The following is a 19095-nucleotide window of genomic DNA, read 5'->3' as shown; positions in this document are numbered from 1 at the left end:
CCTTTATTGCACAATACAAGAAATTACAAATGGCGGACTTAATGCCATAAGACATTCTCTACCAGTCGACCATTATTTGTGAGTTAAGAGGAAAGGGGATTCTCGGAACTATCTAAATGACATATTTAATTTTGAAATTGTATCATTTGACTAATCACTGGAACAAGTGACATCAATTATTTAATTAGACAAGCATTAAGTGCAAGCAATTTTGTCTTATCTTTATATACTACGTAACTATAACTATACAATTTCTATGTAAATAAACAACTTATTATCTCCGTCCAGTCTGCCTGCCCTCTTTCATATCATTAAGGTCGAATCAATAAATAACGCACGCTTTAAAGAAGTGTCGCAGCTCTGTTTTATACTAACTTTAATGTAGGTACGTCTTAAAACATTCTTTTAAAAAAGTAAACTTCAAACGGTCGTAAAATCTATTTAAAAGCGCAGTTCTAAGCCGGTGCGTGATTTTAAGTCTGTAAATAGAAGCAAATTGAATTAGTGCGCGCGTCAGTTACAGTATGCACCCGGCCGCGCGCCACACTAGTCCTTAACGCATGTAATTACTATTCAATAATTCGTTTTACGCGCACGCGTCAGTGTAGTGATAGCGGGCGACATGAGCGCGCGCGCAGCCTCGCCCGCTCTCATAGAGATCGCGGAGCCCGACCCCGTGGACTGCCCCACCCTTGCCCTACCCCCCGAAGGCAACGTCAAGCACAAAAACTACAGAATGCTCAACGAAAACCTTCGTGCGTACACCCCGACTGGAGACATACACACGTCACCAGAAAAGGGAAAGCTTGTCGCCAAATTTGATGTGTCTTCTTCCATCTCTCCTCCAAGAGCAAGAATACTGGAGCTACTCAGACCTGATGACCCTGGACGAGAAAGCTTGGAAGCCATAGTTAGACCTGTCTCAAGAAGAGGTTTAACCCGACCTCTAGACGAAGATACTAGAAGATTCCTCCAAAGAGCGCTTCTATCCCCAAGTCCTTACGGATTTTCAGCAGACTCACCAGAACCACTCCATCGATCTGCTAAAGAACCTTACACAACAGAACCTACGACTCCAGAACCAGAGGAAAAACCTTCGCAGAAAAAGGGCCGGTCGTTAGCCGATGAGCTGCGTGATGCTGAAGATGAGACTAGTGAAAAGAAGGATATATACTTGGAGTTTATCAAGCGTGGTGGTGGTTTGAAGGATGCAGTGGAAAGGGAGAGGTTAGGAAAGCTCGCGTTGTCGGTGGAAGAAGACAGTGATAGTGAGAGTGAGGGCAGTTTGACAATTGCCGCTCGGAAGCTGGACGCGTTGCTGGAGGAGTCGCGAGGGCTGCACAAGGAGCTGCAGGGCATCCACCAGGACATGCAGGTGCTGGCCCAACGCGTGTCTCGCCGCGACCTCTGACGCGTTCGTACATAAATCACGACCATTGGCTTTTTGGTCACCATTCCTCTGTCTTTTCGGGTCACATTTCTTCAGAATTCTCATTCTGGCTTTGAACTACTTTTTCTTGCTTAAAATCTATTTTCATTGGGATTGGGTCTAATACTATTTCTACGTACTAGTGTGTGACCGCTCTGTCAAGAGTGTCCAGATCAAGAAGTGTGTGATATCCACATGCTTTAAGCGGCTTAGAGCTCAGTACAATTTGGTGTGCTTGGTTGAGGGTCACAGCTTTTTTTTTGTTTGTTATCTTGGTGCACGTAAGTCATTAAGTTTTTGACACAATCATGACACAACCAAGTTTTGAACCCACGATTTTTGACCACCAAAAGGTTAAGCTTGGGGCTTTAGCAAAATCATTTGCTCTGTGATTAGTACTGAGAAATTTCAAGTAGGTAATAATGTTCCTAGTGATTTTTATAGATAAAATAAACCCTACTTGTAAACACTAAATAGACAACAGTTTTTTCACTTTTTACAAACTTTATTTTTTTACTTTCACCTGACCGTTGTCTGTCTGTCTGTCTGTAGTCAAATCTTGCAAGTTAAATTTGATCCACTTCCCGGTTTCCGATTAAGCTGAAATTTTGCATGCATATATAAATCGGATGACAATGCAATATTATGGTACCATCGAGCTGATCTGATGATGGAGACAGGAGGTGGCCATAGGAACTCTGTGATGAAACAACGCAACCTAATTGTGTTAGGAGTTTTTAGAATTGTCTCGATGAGTATTAGTTGTCTGTCGTAAGAAAAGTACAGTCTGCGATAAAAGCTTGTACCAAAAACGAAATTTTTTCCAAAAACTTATTTCGTTACATTACTTATTAAACCTACTTATCTGCTTACAATTTTATTGCAAAACTCGCAAAGTAGAAATAACTTATATACTTATTGTATTTGTACATATTCAATTGTTTTACCCGGAATAACTATAGACAGACTGCTATAGCTTATACCTACTGTTGTGGTTGAAATTTCACTTGTCACTATAAATTAGTGTATTCTGATCTTCCGTGATCCAAACGATATTTAGCACGCATACATAATTAACAGACTGAATCGTCGTAACCAAAACCGGGGTTTTTTTTACTGGTGTTTTTTTATAAGCTTTTTAAGTGGCAACAAACTTACAGGTTGGTTTAAAAAAAAATTTAATAACTAGCATTACACTGATATAAATATAATTGATAGAAATAATTGAGATAGGGAGCATTTACTAGCTAGGAGGCTCTGTAATTAAACAACATTTTACATACATTCCCGATTATCTGCAGATAGTTCAAATCATTGCGGTTTCTAGTGGTTAAATCATATTTAACAAACAACATATTTCTAATTTCTTCATTTCGTACAAACAGCAACTCTTAACTGCCCATCGGTGGACCTTATGCCTTTTGTAATAAGGTTTAGGAACAGTCAGTTAACAGTGGAAGATAAGGTAGGTTTTTAGTGTTCCGTACAAAACTTTGTTTACGGAACACTTATTTATACGCCAAATTGTTATTCAGATCAATCTAGTCCCACGGCAAGCTTAATAATAATAAGGCTTGTGTTGTGGGTACTAGGTGACGATATACATATATATAGTAGGGTCAGTAAGGAACACAAATGTATGGAAGTGCATGCACTTTAGTCTCAGGCGATGCCGCTTGGCACGATTGTTCCTTAGGTCAAACAAAGTTGATCTGGCCCGGTAGCCAGGAGATCGTACCATGCAGACCCCCCAAGAAGGGGGGGGGGGGGAAGGGTCGGCTCCCCAGGTCCAATCTATGCTATATTCCTTCCTAGTCTTAGCAACTAGGGCAAGTTATATATCATTTTCGTATAAATTAGGGACGAGGAATTAATTTCTGAAATAATTATTATGCCTTTCCATACAAAAAAAATGATTTTTGTACAAAACATGAAAATGTTATGTCATTTTTTGTGACAATTTTGGATGTTACAATCACAGTGTGGCGATTTGCATTAAATAAAAAATTGGACGATGTAGCCCATGTATTCTTTATTCTGGAAAATATCACTTTATAGTAGGCATTCATACATTATTTTGTAATAAAAAAATAATTTATAGCGCGTGGCGGTAACAATTTCCATACAAATGGAACTATGCCCAAAATCAAAGATTAAAAATGTTTACCAAAACACTGAATTTGACATTTTAAAATTTTAAATATAATGTTTTAATAATTTTGCCATGCGTTTTTGCCCTTTTTTGGTACAAATTTGTTGTTTTTATTTTTCTTCCACACAAACTTTCTCCCTCCCATTTCCCCCCCTTAAGCGTTGATTATATAAAATTTTATTTTATTTTAAACTTAAACCTGTCGCATTTAATTGATGTTGAAAATTTCAGCTTTATATCTTCTGGGGTTTAGATTGTATGATGTCTGGAAGTAAGCAGAGTTTTGTTAGATATTATAGTGTATGGGATATTATGAAATAAAATGTCTTTAGCTCAAACACATGTAGATCCTAAACTACCGAACATTTGAACCTGAACGTTTGAACATCGATTAATTACAAAAGGAATAAGTTAGTTATAAAAACAAATTTAAAAATATCTACCCTTAAGGGGGGAAATGGGAGGGGGAGAAAGTTTGTATGGAGAAAAATAAAAACATCAAATTTGTACCAAGAAAGGGCAAAAACGCATGGAAAAATTATTAAAACATAATGTTTAAACTTTTAAAATGTCAAATTCAGTGTTTTAGTAAACATTTTTAATCTTTGACTTTGGGCATAGTTCCATTTGTATGGAAATCGTTACCGCCACGCGCTATAAATTATTATTTTTTTACAAAAAAATGTATGAATGCCTACTATAAAGTGATATTTTCCAGAATAAAGAATATATGGGCTACATCGTCCAATTTTTTTTTATTTAGTGCAAATCGCCACACTGTGATTGTAACATCCAAAATTGTCACAAAAAATGACATAACATTTTCATGTTTTGTAGAAAAATATTTTTTTTTTGTATGGAAAGGCATAATAATTATTTCAGAAATGAATTCCTCGTCCCTAATTTATACGAAAATTATATATAACTTGCCCTAGTTGCTAAGACTAGGAAGGAATATAGCATAGATTGGACCTGGGGAGCCGACTCTTTCACCCCCCCTTTTTGGGGGGTCTGCATGGTACGATCTCCTGTCTACCGGGCCAGATCAACTTTGTTTGACCTAAGGAACAATCATGCCAAGCGGCATCGCCTGAGACTAAAGTGCATGCTAAACGACCTTACTGACCCTACTATATAATATATAATTCTATATATTAATTCAGGAACAAATATTTGTGATAAACACACAAATAAATTCCCTTACCAGGATCCAGGATCAGGAGGACTTAGGAGGACCTTCGGACCCGGGACCTCCTGCTTCGTAGGTAGGCAGGGTTATTACCGACTAGGCATGGCGGCGGCGTAGTTGAACTTCTCAAGAAGGTGACACTCCATTTCCAACGACAGCTGCATCGCCATTCATTTTACTATGGAAATTGACAATAACACCGACGCGTTCGGTACGGTCAGCCAAGAAAGTGGTCTACCACTTTTCGTCTCTATCATCTGTGGTAGACCACTTTCCCGGCTGACTGTACCAGTAGTGCTGCTGCGGTCAGAAATGGAATGTTACCAAGAGTCTGTGCGGAAAGAGAAGAGTCGTGAAATGTATGGAGCCCAATACATTCCACCACTCTTCTCTTCCCGTTGACTTTGTCTGTTGTTAATGTATTAAGTAACTAAATCCTTTATTTGATGAATCATTGGTGATTGGTGTCCTATTATGGCTCTTCTACACGATGGGCCAACGCCGGCCACTCCAAGGGACGCATTTATGCGTTAGAGGGAGCAAGTGATATTGCTATCTCATTCTACCGTATGGCTACATCAAGTGGCCGGCGTTGGCCCATCGTGTAGAGGAGCCAGTAGTTTAACAAGAATGAGCTGTCAAGAAACAGTAATCTAATCAAAACACAGGGCATATATCCGTAACCATCAAACGGTTATCGGTGCAACTGATAAGCGCTGATAACGGGGTTCATTGACGTTCGTCATAATGCATTTGCATATTACCATTAATTGATATCTTTAATTTGCCTGTTTATTTCAAAAGGTTGAGGTTTGAATGACGCATGGAGAGAGAAATAGTTATTTCGCAATGTTGAATATTTTAGTGTATGCTCAAAAATGTGATTATTTCATATATTAAGTATCAGTCAGTGGTCGGCTTTAAAGGGGCCCACTGATTAACAGTCCGCCGGACTGTATCGGCCTGTCAGTTAGATCAAAATTTTTGACAGTTCGGAACAACATTTGGCATTTAATTTCTACCGAAACATGAATAATTATTTTAATATTTATCCCGTTGGTCATAATAATTGATATTTCCTCGCGTACCTCCTAAATAATAATATAAGTAGGATTTCCCTTTAGTGTCACAATTTATAATATTTATAACCGTACTATTCTCACAGCCTACATTATCCTCTAAAAACTACAAATTACTTGCGATTTGGAAAGTTATTTTTAATACATAGTGACACATATCATGGCTCCTCTACACGATGGGCCCGCGCCGGCCACTACAAGGGACGTATTTATGCGTTAGAGGGAGCAAGTGATATTGCTATCTCATTCTACCGCATGGCTGCGTCCCTTGGAGTGGCCGGCGCTGGCCCATCGTGTAGAGAAGCCATCAAAATGAGCTCAGAACCCCTAGTGTAAATTTCATTCGATAGCGTGACGAGCGTTCGGATTTGCGTTATGTCTATTTTACAAGCTTTTATTTACTTTCACCTGACCGTTGTCTGTCTGTCTGTCTGTCTGTATTCATATCTTGCAAGTTAAAGATCCACTTCCCGGTTTCCGATTGAGCTGAAATTTTGCATGCATGTATAAATCGGATGACAATGCAATATTATGGTGTCATTGAGCTGATCTGATGAAGGAGACTGGAGGTGGCCATAGGAACTCTGTGATGAAACAACGAAACCTTATTGTGTTTGGGGTTTTTAGAATTGTCTCAATGAGTATTAGTTGCCTGTGGGAAGAAAAGTACAGTCAGCGATAAAAGCTTGTACCAAAAATGAAATTTTTGACAAAAACTTTTTGTATGGGATTTTGAACAGCGCGCCAAGCGGGACGTTTTGGAAACTCAAAATCCCATACGAAATAGCTGACATAAATCTGTCAAGTTCAAATGACACTGTTTAAAGGTGACAACAGAAAACTAATGAAAACATATACCGTGTAAACTGCTCATAAAACTCCATATTACCGGTAATTAAATGGAATAGTAATTAGGCAGGTAATAACCGGTAAGATTCACGCACCAGTTGCTGTTTGCATCACCTGTGTGTTAAAAATGTTTTAACTTCACTTGACCAAATCACAGATCACTTGCGACTTAAATGAATCGTTTCTTATTTGACAATAAAGAAATTTGTATTTTTCTATTTTACGAGTGTTTCCCCAGGTAAGTATTATTTTAAGCGTAGCCATTTCTGTCTCTCTATCACTTTTACATATTAGTGCGATAGAGAGGGAGGCATCTGTGGCATCTTGGCTAGGCACCCTGGGTCATACACAGCGATGGCATCAGCAACGCTCGTCTCATCTGCCGCTCTATCACTCATGCATATTCGAGCAATAAAGAGGCAGAGAGACAGGCGGCGCGATTCAGGAAATGAATTAGAGATTAACTAGATACGAAATAGCAAAGATATGTGACATCCCGCGGGTAAAGGTACCGTATGGCGATTGGCGTTTATACTATTATTAACGCCGCTCCAATTTTACTGTGGCGCTATGCGACGTAAGCGCCATCCGCCATAAGGTACCTTTTTCTGTGGAACGTCACATATCTTCACTATTTCATATCTAGTGAATCTCTAATTCATTTCCCAAAGCCTTGATGCATCAAAGTCATAGTGAAAACTTGACAAAACTCTTTATCAGGCATAATATGTATAAGTTAATATGATTATAGTTTACAATATGTGCTAGTGCTCAGCTACACTTTAGTGACGGAACGTTGCAGTAATACAAATTCAAAAGTGGTCAAATTTTATAATTTAGCTTTTACCGGCCTTCCCCATTCATACAATAAAATTATATTCTAAATTTCAGGCGCAATGCGTGCGCGCCGGCCGTTGCGCGGCGGCGGCGCGCGCGCTGGACGCCGAGTGCCGCTCGCTGCGTTTCCTCGACGACGTTTTGGCCCTGCTGAGGGGCGATGTCACCGCTGCCAGCGCCCGGTCTTGGCCCTTCGCGTTGCCTACTAGATTGCCTGGAAGAAACTATATAGTGTGAGGTAAGTACTGTTACTGTGTAAGGTGATGGTACTAGTGCTCGACATGCTAATGCCCAATAGATGACACCCTGCTGTCACCTCTATTGACAATGACTTTGAAGAACTTTTGACTTTGACAATGAAGTTTCAAGATGACATTTACTGGGACCGCGTCGAGCACCATTACAAATAGAGTTGGACCAAAAAAAGTCTGCAGCGGATTTGATAGCCCACGCAGTGCAAGTGTCATTTATACGTCATTATTTCATAGAAGTTTGACGTTTAAAATAACACTTTTCACTGCGTGGGCTATCAAATTAGCTGCAGACTGTTCTTGGTCTGACTATATTATTACAATCACCTTAAGTGTTTCATAGACGATGTTCTGGCTCTTAAGAGGGGCGCCTTGACCGCTGCTAGTGTGCACTGCTATTTTGACCCTTTGCTTTATTGACTAGATTACCTAGATAGAAACTATACGGAATGATTTTGTTATGAAAAAAAATGTACTGTCCCATAAAAAGCAGTGACATTATGATTCGCTGAAATGTATAAAGCGTCAGAATTTTTTTTTGAGTTTTCGGGGTTAGGATGTTAAATTTTAGTTTTAATTTTAATGTTGTTTTTATTATCATTTGTTTGTTATTGATAAATAAAATTTTACATATTCACCCCAAAGAATATGGTCAATTAGTCAGAAATAACAAAATCAATCCGTATCTTAACAAACAATAATGCAAAATATTTAAATTAAGGTTTGTCAATCAATAACATCGTTTAAAATGGAGCATAACAGTAATACCTGTATTTAGTCGCGTGCAAAACTCCTGAAACGTCCCACCGCGAGCGTGCGGGCATCATTGGTAAGGTCACAGTTAACATACAGCGACGAAAAGAAAAGATAGTCGCATATGCAGCATAGAAAAATCGTACGACGCTGATTGAATAGTCTAACTAAATTATCTAACATGACGAGAGAGCAAGATGTCCTGTCATAAGTAATATATTACATTCATATTACTAAATCCCAATCATTGTAAATGAACGTATTTTTTAAGTATTGTAATTAATTTTCCCTAAGGCCATAAAGTGCCAGGGTGGCGAAACCGAACTTAGGAGTCACTTTTGAGAGGCGTTTCTATGATCGCCTTCTACAAAGCGTCAATTCTCACAATACACAACTGTCAAGTAAATTAGTAAAACAAGAAACTTATTTATTTATTGCCTAAGAAAGGGATAGTAGATAAATGCAAATAAAACATCTGTGTGGACTAAAACGATGTCTAGAAGTGCCGGAAAAAATGCCTTATAACAGCCATTCTCAAAGTGTGTTCCGCGAAAATACTTGTAAGGAAAAAACCAGCTCTTCTATAGGTCCACAGTGATGAACGAAAATTAATTTGGGGCTCCGTCATATATTTCGCTTGTCAAAAGGGTTCCGTCACCAAAAAAGTTTGAGAACCGCTGCCTTATAAAGATATTAGTTATGTGCATGCTTCGCAACATGGCCCAAGTTAACCCATTAACTGCCATAACAGTATAAAAGAATTACGCAAAACGTCATATAGTACTTTTAAATAAAGTTAAAAATCATCAGGTCGGTAAGACTGTGACACTATTATATGTATCGCTCCATCACTGGCCGCAGCCTTAGTTCCGCAACTCAGCCCGTGTTAAACTGCAGTTAGCGGACGTGACGTCACGCCCGGTGGAACTGTCAGTTAACAGTTTGAACGCCGTGATTAGTGTTTGATTCGGATTATGATTATTTAATCCGCGTTAAATTCGTTAGCGGTTTGAATGATGTTATGTTAGTGTGGATGAAGCTTCAATTGCTGGACATTTTCATAATGAATTTACTGATTTGAAGCATTCTAACTGTATGTCATCGTTTTTAACAACAACATTTATATATTAAACTGTGAACCGTGTGATTAAAATTTATTAATTAATTGTTGTTGTTGTGTTGTTTTCATCTTACGAATATTATGATACGGCCTTGAATATCGCTCATGCTGATTGCTCCATGCGAAATGGACCGAAAGTTACGTTTACCTGAGTACATATGTGTATGTATGGTCAACGTACTTACCTATATAACTTTGCACCCCTAAGTAAACTATAGGTAGGTAAACAATATACATAATTTTCCTGAATTTGGAGCAAATATATTACTGGAACTAGGTAGTCCTACCTTGCTCCAACAATATATAAAAAATAATTCAACCTATATACGTCCCACTGCTGGGCACAGGCATCCTCTCGAGCGCGAGAGGGCTTGGGCTATATATAGTCCCCACGCTAGCCCAATGCGGATTGGGGACTTCACATACACCTTTGAATTTCGTCGCTGATGTATGCAGGTTTTCTCACGATGTTTTCCTTCACCAAGCTAGTGGTAAATATCAAATGATGTTTCGTACATAAGTTCCGAAAAACTCATTGGTACGAGCCGGGGTGTGAACCCGCGACCTCCGGATTGCAAGTCGCACGCTCTTACCGCTAGGCCACCAGCGCTCTCCAATAATACATTTGCTCCAAATTAAGGAAATGATGAATATCAGATACCGATCTACTGTCTCATAGCCTAGTCTGGCGGTACTGTCGCGGCCTCAGCTAATAATAAGTCCTACGGCCCGATTCGAACTTTGGGATACGTCAAATATTACGGCTAAATACGATATAGATTAGATATGTCAGTTCACACTGACATATCTAATCTATATCGTATGACGATTCATCAAACAAAAACGTCACTTTTGTCACTGACATATCTAATCTATCTTCTTCCTTTTTTTTTTTTTTTTATTATGAATGGGCTTACTCATGGCCACAGACTAGCCGAGGCGTAGACGTGGCCTACGATGGAGCGAGCTCGCCCAGAAGGTGCCTGTTCACTCTTGATTTGAAGAGCCGCCCGCGTTATCCCGGCATTTCGCCATGGCTCATGAGAGCCTGGGGTCCGCTTGTCAACTAATCCCATGATTTGACGTAGGCAACTAGTTTTTACGAAAGCGACTGCCATCTGACCTTCCAATCCAGAGGGTAAACTAGGCTTTATTGGGACTAGTCCGGTTTCCTCACGATGTTTTCCTTCACCGAAAAGCGACTGGTAAATATCAAATGATATTTCGTACATAAGTTCCGAAATACTCATTGGTACGAGCCGGGGTTTGAACCCGCGACCTCCAGATTGCAAGTCGCACGCTCTCACTGCTAGGCCATCAGCGCTTCTAATCTATATCTAATCTATATCAGTGATAAAACAGTGTCCGTCACTTTCTATCCCACGGTGTTAAAAAGTGACAGTTATTTTATCACGTGGATAAAGCCATCCATAATACGCCGGTAGCAGGCCAATTATGGATAGCTTTATCCACGTGATAAAATAAGTGTCCCTCTTTAGCACCACGTGATTGAAAAAGACGGACACTGATTTTATTACGCTGTCTAGACATACACGACTATAATATCCGTGCTGACTTATCTAGACGTATCTTAAAGTTTGCATCGGGCCGCTAATCAAAATAAGGAACGATCGTTGTTTGCATTACCGGTGCCGGCGCGCGCCGCCGTAATGCAAAACATCGGTTAAGTTCAAACGCCGACTCGGTTAAAGTCTTGAAGAGCACTGCGCCGATATAATTAAAAAAAACACCATTGATTTTATTTCAAAATAAAACACTTGACTTTGTTAGGTACAGTCACCTGCAATTATATGTTACTCTTCGAGGGCCGCAAAAATATGTGACACGCTCTTTTGGCTCTACAAATAAGACCGTGTCAGATATTTTTGCGGCCTTCGTTGTGTCACATATTATTACAGGTGACTGTACATGCCTTTTGAGTCATTTCATTTCATTTATTTTATTCTTAAACAATACCATCATTGTACACACACACACAAAACACAAAAACATTTCTGGATACTTTTGTTATCTTGAATTTTATTATAGGTAACTAAGCAATTTATTTGAACTTGTTACAGGTACTAAGAAAAATGGAAACGAGAAAGCAATTATAGGGACACTACTGCCTACCCATTTGGAACAACGACTGAAGATAATATAACAAACGAAATTTCGTATCTAAAATGTATTCTAAAATGACAGTTATATAATATCGACCAAGAGCGTGTGGAACTCACAACAGAGGGTTTTATATTTGTATACTGTAAGCTCGGTTTTCTTAATGCTAGGAAACCGTAAAAAGTCTATAGCTTATGATCAATCTAGGGCATTAATTTAAATCGTTTTGTAGAAATAAAATTGCTACCTAATTTTAAATTATTCTCTTTAAAATTAGGTAAATGAATAGTACGTGTACCGTGTACATTAAGTGGTATAATTGTATAATTATAATTTGCCTTTGGCGCCGAATAATGACTATGATTTGTGTACCTATTTGTCATAATTAGTTTAATTACAACTGGACAATAACGCAGTTGCCACCAACCACAGGTTGTCGCCAAGATTTTATCAAATAAAATTTTGCAGTCGCCTACAACCTTTGTGCATGAATTTCACAGTTGCCATTATATCTGTATGTACAGTCACCCACATTAATAGGTATGTTACACACCGAAGGCCGCAAAAATATCTGACACCGTCTTTGTAGATCCATAAGAGCGTGTCACATATTTTTGCGGTCTTCAAACAGTAACATATTATTGCAGGTGACTGTAGGTACACAGGTTGCTCAAAAATAATATAAAAAAAACCTTTTTAATAGTGAAATCTTATTTATCATGATATAGTGTAACTGTCCCGCTCCTCCTTGCATAACTACCGTAGGTACAGATGTTGTAGTGCAGAATTCTTTTCCTTCGTATTTTCTCGGAATCGTTCGTATTTGTCATGCTACTTCAGTCAACCTTAATACTTTTTGTACCGAGACTGACTGAAATAGCTAGACACGTTCTTACTTTTCCGTGAAAATACGAAGAAAAGTATTATAATTATGCGCTACATATGTAACAGGGATTGAAAACTCAATTTATTGTGTAGGTACTGTATTCTTAAAGTCGTGTACTGGTAACCATGGTAACTCCAGGTTAACCGCTTAACCCCGGGTTAGTGGATGGTTCAAGTGGTGCTTAGGTATGCGGCTATTATGCGAGGCGAGGTAGTTTTTATGTCACAGTTGGATTGACAAATACTCGTTGCTACTAAATACCAATGAATTGTTTAGATGAACACAACAAAATGTCACAAAAGTCTTCATATTAAAAACCAATTCCTTATACCTAGCACCGGTCGCACACAGGCGAAAAATCAATAAAAGTCGGACAAAACCTAAACATTCAGGATTATTATAGAAATCGTATTAATGCAGGTTTGCCAACTAATAAAAACAAAATTACAATTATATTATGACATTTTATTAAATTTTGATCATAATATCTTCTTCTAAAAGCGAAGCTTCTTGGGAAGCGACTTTTTACCACCCAATTTTCTTAGTCCTGTTATATAAGGATCGGAAGACACTAAAAGTCTCTTGAAAGTGTCTTCCATAGCCATTTGCCTAAAAAAAAATGTCGCTTAGTCACATTTTTGATTAAACTAGTCATCGATTAAAATGAAAATTTTGTTAAAATGTCGCGTAAGGTCGCATAAAATAATGGTTGTATGTTAAAACCCAAGTTCTGTAGTTTCTAAAATTGATAATATCAAAACCGGATCTATCAGGAAGTTGTACTTTTCTCCTTGGTGAAATTGAACAATGTGCAAAAAATACAAGACATTACACTTATTTTTTTTTATAATAAACAAGCAAGCATAGCTATCAAAAGTAACTATTAGTAATTAGGTTATTACCTCCTGGAAGGGTATCCATCATTAAATCACAACTTTCTGGAAGCAAACGATAAATAAGTAAGCACATAAGTAACACTCGCAGAGCACTAAAATATTCGCCTTTGAACAAGTCGAACTTTGGAATGAGAACGTGTCGCGTAGATGACTCTAACATGAAAATGATTATGCGAGTAGCGTGCACTGTTTATTGGACTACCCGCTAAGATTGGTTTTTGCCTGTTGGGGCTACTTAGAAGTTTTTTGGTTTTGTCCGACTTTTATTGATTTTTCGCCTGTGTGGGTCGGCAACAGGCGGCGCGCGAGCCTCCCTATTTTGTATGTAATACATATTAACAAATGACAATGTCTGCTAAAGTCACAAATATTACCAAAGTGCGGCCCGCGTCAACTTCGTTAACTACTATGTGACCCTTGGCTGCTAAAAGGTTGCCGACCGCTGCCTTATAGGGATAATTTCGAGTCAATTTAATAATATTAAAAATAGATTATTAAGGCACTAATTGTAGTCATTACATAATTGTACAGTGGAGTTCATAAATATATATGCATATATTTATATTTTTCACCTTATTGCAATGGATTAGGTAAAAAAAATATGGTACCTATTTATGAATTCGACTGTACGATTTTGAACAAGTGTAGAAAAATGATAATCTCGTTATGTATCAGTTGCATAACTGAGTAGTATTTCATTGTTCTCGTCATAATAATTACTATATTCTTAAACTGAAAATATTGAAAATATTGAATTTTTTTTCTCATATTTCTGTTTTTTTTTAAAGTATTTTTTGAAAAGAATTTAATTTGTTCTATTACTTATAATTTTATATTATTGTCACTGTTCAGTCACTAGGTATGTAGTAATTAGTTAGGTACTTACATTTTATAATTGTAACATAAAGATAACTTAGGAAAATGATGTTTACTAGAAAATGTATAAATATCGCAATTAATTAAAGTTAGTTAGTATTGTACTTTATTTGTAATTGATGTCTATATGTATATGTTATATAGGAATAAATTAAAGTTTGAGATAGCCACTTTAAGTCCAAGGTGTTTTGTATTTTAGTTATATACATAAATAATAAACACTATTCGCTTATCCTTGCGATTGTGAGAAACGAAATGCAAAGTTTTGTTTTTTTTTCAACACCAATTATGAATGAATGAATGTATGAATGAAAATATTTATTTTCAGGCAAATATTTATTATGATGGTCAGATGGTCACGCTATTCTCAGAAACGATTGTAAAACGAAACATATGTATATTTATAGATATTACAATAATAATAGGTCTTGATATGTCGAGGATGATTTGATTTGATGCACTGCGCGCGCCGCCCGCTTCAGCGCTCATTGCGCGCGCGTTGGCAGTGCAACAATCCAAACGGGTGTTCATTTTTAGGGTTCCGTACCCAAAGGGTAAAACCGGACCCTATTACTAAGACTTCGCTGTCCGTCCGTCCGTCCGTCCGTCTGTCACCAGGCTGTATCTCACGAACCGTGATAGCTAGACAGTTGAAATTTTCACAGATGATGTATTTCTGTTGCCGCTATAACAACAAATAATAAAAACAGAATAAAATAAAGATTTAAATGGGGCTCCCATACAACAAACGTGATTTTTGACCAAAGTTAAGCAACGTCGGGAGTGGTCAGTACTTGGATGGGTGACCGTTTTTTGTTGCTTTTTTTTGTTCTTTTTTTTTGCATTATGGTACGGAACCCTTCGTGCGCGAGTTCGACTCGCACTTGCCCGGTTTTTCCTTTATATTCTTAAGTAATAAATATCCTTTATATTCTTAAGTAATAAATATTGGGGGGCACAGGAGAGGCCTATTCTTATTTTAGAAATGAAATGAAAATATTTATTTCTAGGCAATTATTGACCCATAAATAAATACCTTAAAACTAGCATACTTACATATTATTATAAATATATCTTAACGCTAAAAACACACAATCATGGCTGCCGTGCAGTTCGCAACCCCGCTGCACGCTGTGTCAGGCACCCGGCCGCGGCTTTAGAGGTGGGATTGGGTCAAAACCTGCAAAAAACCGTCTTACGTAATAAATGAATGGCTCCTAAACTGTCAGCTCAAACGCACATCCAATTAACGCAGCGGCGTCACTCGACACCGGGTCCTTGTACAGAATAGCTGAACAGAAGCGCCACTTTACATATGACTTCCAAGAATGAGGTAAATTCGTATGAATGTAAGCGTATGGTTAGTTGTGTACCAGTCGCTTTTCTGTGAAGGAAAATATCGTGAACTGGACCAATCCTAATATGGCCTATTTTTGCCTTTTGGGTTGGAAGGTCTGATGTTAGTACATCAGACTTGTAAAAGATTAGAAGGTGAAATGGTAGTCCATTTCACCTTCTAATCTTTTACAAGTCTATGATAAAACGTAGATATTACCACTTAGTTAATACTCTTCTTCTTCTTCCTGGCGTTATCCCGGCATTTTGCCACGGCTCATGGGAGCCTGGGGTCCGCTTGACAACTAATCCCATGATTTGACGTAGGCACTAGTTTTTACGAAAGCGACTGCATACTAATACTAAAACATCAAAATCAATATCATAGTACCTAATAGAAATAGGCTACGCAAGTATGCAAAATTTTTCACGTATAGTAAAATAAATTAACAATACAATGAGGTCAATGTCAATGTGGCTAATAATTCTGTCATAGAGACTATTCCGTCCACTAACGTTTCCTCGAACAACGAACAAAATCGATAATTTCATCGACAAAGCAGCGATTGCTTTCAGTTTCAGCATCAAAAGCAAATGTTTTTTTCCTATAATTTTAAATCAAAGAAAAATACGCTCGTGGACGGAATAGCCCCTGTGACGGAATTTGTCACATTGAGCTTATTTAAAACACGAAGATTTCCAAAACCTGAGTAAATAAACGCACTATCTGTCTCCACCTTAATCTGTGTCTCTATTAATCACTGGGGCTCTTTCGAGACGCGATCCATAACCAATCCAGCGATAGGGGCTCTACAAACCACCTTGTATATCATCGAGGTTCACTGTCGGCCTGAACTAAACATCCTGTATGATAGGTTCGCTGTCCGAACGGGATGAAAATAAATTGTACGTAGTTGAGTCCGTCCAAGCTAACTTTTCAGCGATTTTAATTGAATAAATATAGTGGGAGGGCCCGATTCGGATTTTGAAATAGATATCTATTAGATATCTTTTAGACATCACCAAGATACGATAACGATATGTTTAAGATCTAACCTGTCAAATTTGACATTTGCGCGATTCTGGAGATAGTCTTGAACGATTTCCACAGGATATGACTTAGAGATCCAATTCACATCTAATAGATATCTTACTCTATCTAACGTAAAAGTGACATTCGTTGCCCGAGTTGCGCTGCAAAAGAGAACTAGTTGATATCTAAACTATAACGTATCTAGAATGGATCTAGTACGTGTCGTCTCTTGTGAATATCTTGAAGTTCGAATAAGGCAGTGGGGCTCTTTCGAGACGCGATCCATAACCAATCCAGCGATAGGGGCTCTACAAACCACCTTGTATATAATCGAGGTTCACTGTCGGCCTGAACAAAACATCCTGTATGAACGAGGTTCACTGTCTAAACGGGATGGAAATAAATTGTACGTAGTCGAGACCGTCCAAGGTAACTTTTCAGCGATTTGAATTGAATTTATAAGTATAGTGTGGGAGTGTCATTAGTTGATAACGTTCTATGGTGGCTCACAAATGAGTTAATTCGATTTTATATTTATTGTTAACGACTTCCCGAAAGAAAATATAACTATATTATAACTTTCTTGCGGCCAAGAGAGTTTATCTGAGACCAACTGCGAGACGTCCGGTCGGAAGGCCTAGGTACCGATGGATCGATGAGGTCCAGAACATAGTCTAATAAAACATGGGCTTCTCTTCCCAGAGTGACACAAGCCTACGTCACAATAACAATGCCACTTTGTATAGCGCTATCGCATATTATCATATAGCGCTGTCGCATGATGACGTAGGCTTGTGTCAGTCACGTGACCACGAGAAGACGGGAAGAGAGTACCAGGCGGAGTGTATTATTATACCATGGGTCCAGAAAGACATGTGTGGCATACAAGCGGCTGAATGGCGTCGGATCGCACAGGACAGACGAATCTAGTGTCGGAGGCCAAGATCCAGTAGGGGAACCGGGGGCTCAATGTAACAGGGTTAAGTAGTAACGCTCAATTTTGACGGGGAATTAAAAACATTTTAATTCCTTTTTGCTGAATGACTTTCTTATAACTCGAAGAATAACGTAAACACCGCCATTGCCCCGCCAGACATCGAAGTGAGTGGATGTGCATACGAGCTCTGTTTCGTCCAGGTATAAAAAAAAATTACGGGGTAGGTTGTAACAACTCCCAGTTTTTAAAAAAACGTCAGGTGTAAAACATGTGTTAACATTTAAAATTATTTTGTAATCGGAATTAGTGCTTAGATAAATATTTTACAAACCCTCATACTCAGAATCATAAAATTGAACATATTTTAGACAATACAGGCCTTTTTCCTAAAACTGTTACAACAAGCCCCCCGCTCCCCTAAGTATAACTATCTAGTCGCCGATTCAACATTTTCATTCTCTTTAAATACCTTTGAAACCCGAACCCATATTTATGTAAAGTCAGTTAAAGGCTCCGTCGCATGCCTCCATCTATTCGCGTGTTCGGTAACTCTTTAATTGGCCGCCAGTCCCGCGACGTGGCCCGATCCGGGCAGTCTTGTAACTAACTAAACAAATAACCAAAATAGCAAGGATTAAATGAAAAATTAACCATAAGAACAGTCAAATTCAACCAAAAAAAATATAGGTACTTACTGTAATAACGCCCGACCTGACGAGTACCAATTAAGTTACCGCGACGGGGCCCGGGTATCTTGTAACTAATTTAACAACTAACCAAAATAGTAAGGATTAAACGAAAAATAAACTATAAGAACAGTGAAATTGAACAAAAAATAATATATAGTTACTGTTAAACGCCCGACCTGACGAGTAACAAGTTACCGCGAGGGGCCCGGGTAGCAGTCTTGTAACTAACTAATTAAATAACCAAAATAGTAAGGATTAAACGAAAAATTTACTATAAGAACAGTGAAATTGAACAAAAAATATAGTTACTGTTTAACGCCCGACCTGACGAGTAACAAGTTCGGACGGGGCCCGGGTAGCAGTCTTGTAACTAACTTAACAAATAACCAAAATAGTAAGGATTAAACTAAAAATAAACTATAAGAACAGTGAAATTGAACAAAAAATAATATATAGTTACTGTTAAACGCCCGACCTGACGAGTTACCGCGAGGGGCCCGGGTAGCAGTCTTGTAACTAACTTAACAAATAACCAATATGGTAAGGACTAAACGAAAAATTAACAATAAGAACAGTGAAATTTAACTAAAAAGAATGTACTTATTGGTATACCTACTGTAATAAAGAACGCCCGATCTGACGAGTGACTAGTCCCGAATGCGA

General features: G+C 38.2%; 1 protein-coding gene across 2 annotated transcripts; it reads left to right on the top strand.

Annotated features, from left to right (window-relative positions):
- The first annotated feature begins 478 nt into the window (after positions 1-478).
- On the top strand, positions 479-7772 carry LOC134664100 (uncharacterized). 2 transcript variants are annotated; one of them, XM_063520687.1, is made up of 2 exons: positions 479-1375; positions 7590-7772. In XM_063520687.1, the coding sequence occupies exons 1-2, from the start codon at positions 623-625 to the stop codon at positions 7770-7772; spliced, it is 936 nt and encodes a 311-aa protein (XP_063376757.1). In that variant the 5' UTR covers positions 479-622. The 2 variants fall into 2 exon arrangements, with proteins under 2 accessions (XP_063376757.1, XP_063376758.1); XM_063520688.1 differs by having other exon boundaries at positions 481-1414; positions 7590-7726.
- Positions 7773-19095: the final 11323 nt, after the last annotated feature.

Source organism: Cydia fagiglandana, chromosome 4, assembly GCF_963556715.1.
Source record: "Cydia fagiglandana chromosome 4, ilCydFagi1.1, whole genome shotgun sequence".
NCBI lineage: Eukaryota > Metazoa > Arthropoda > Insecta > Lepidoptera > Tortricidae > Cydia > Cydia fagiglandana.
This window is presented reverse-complemented; position numbering and strand designations above follow the sequence as displayed.

Bases quoted from the DNA above. Each gene is read 5' to 3' on its own strand.
- LOC134664100 (XM_063520687.1), top strand. From the start codon at position 623: ATGAGCGCGCGCGCAGCCTCGCCCGCTCTCATAGAGATCGCGGAGCCC. The intron at 1,376-7,589 runs GTGCTGGCCCAA...TCTAAATTTCAG, and splicing joins GCATCCACCAGGACATGCAG to GCGCAATGCGTGCGCGCCGG.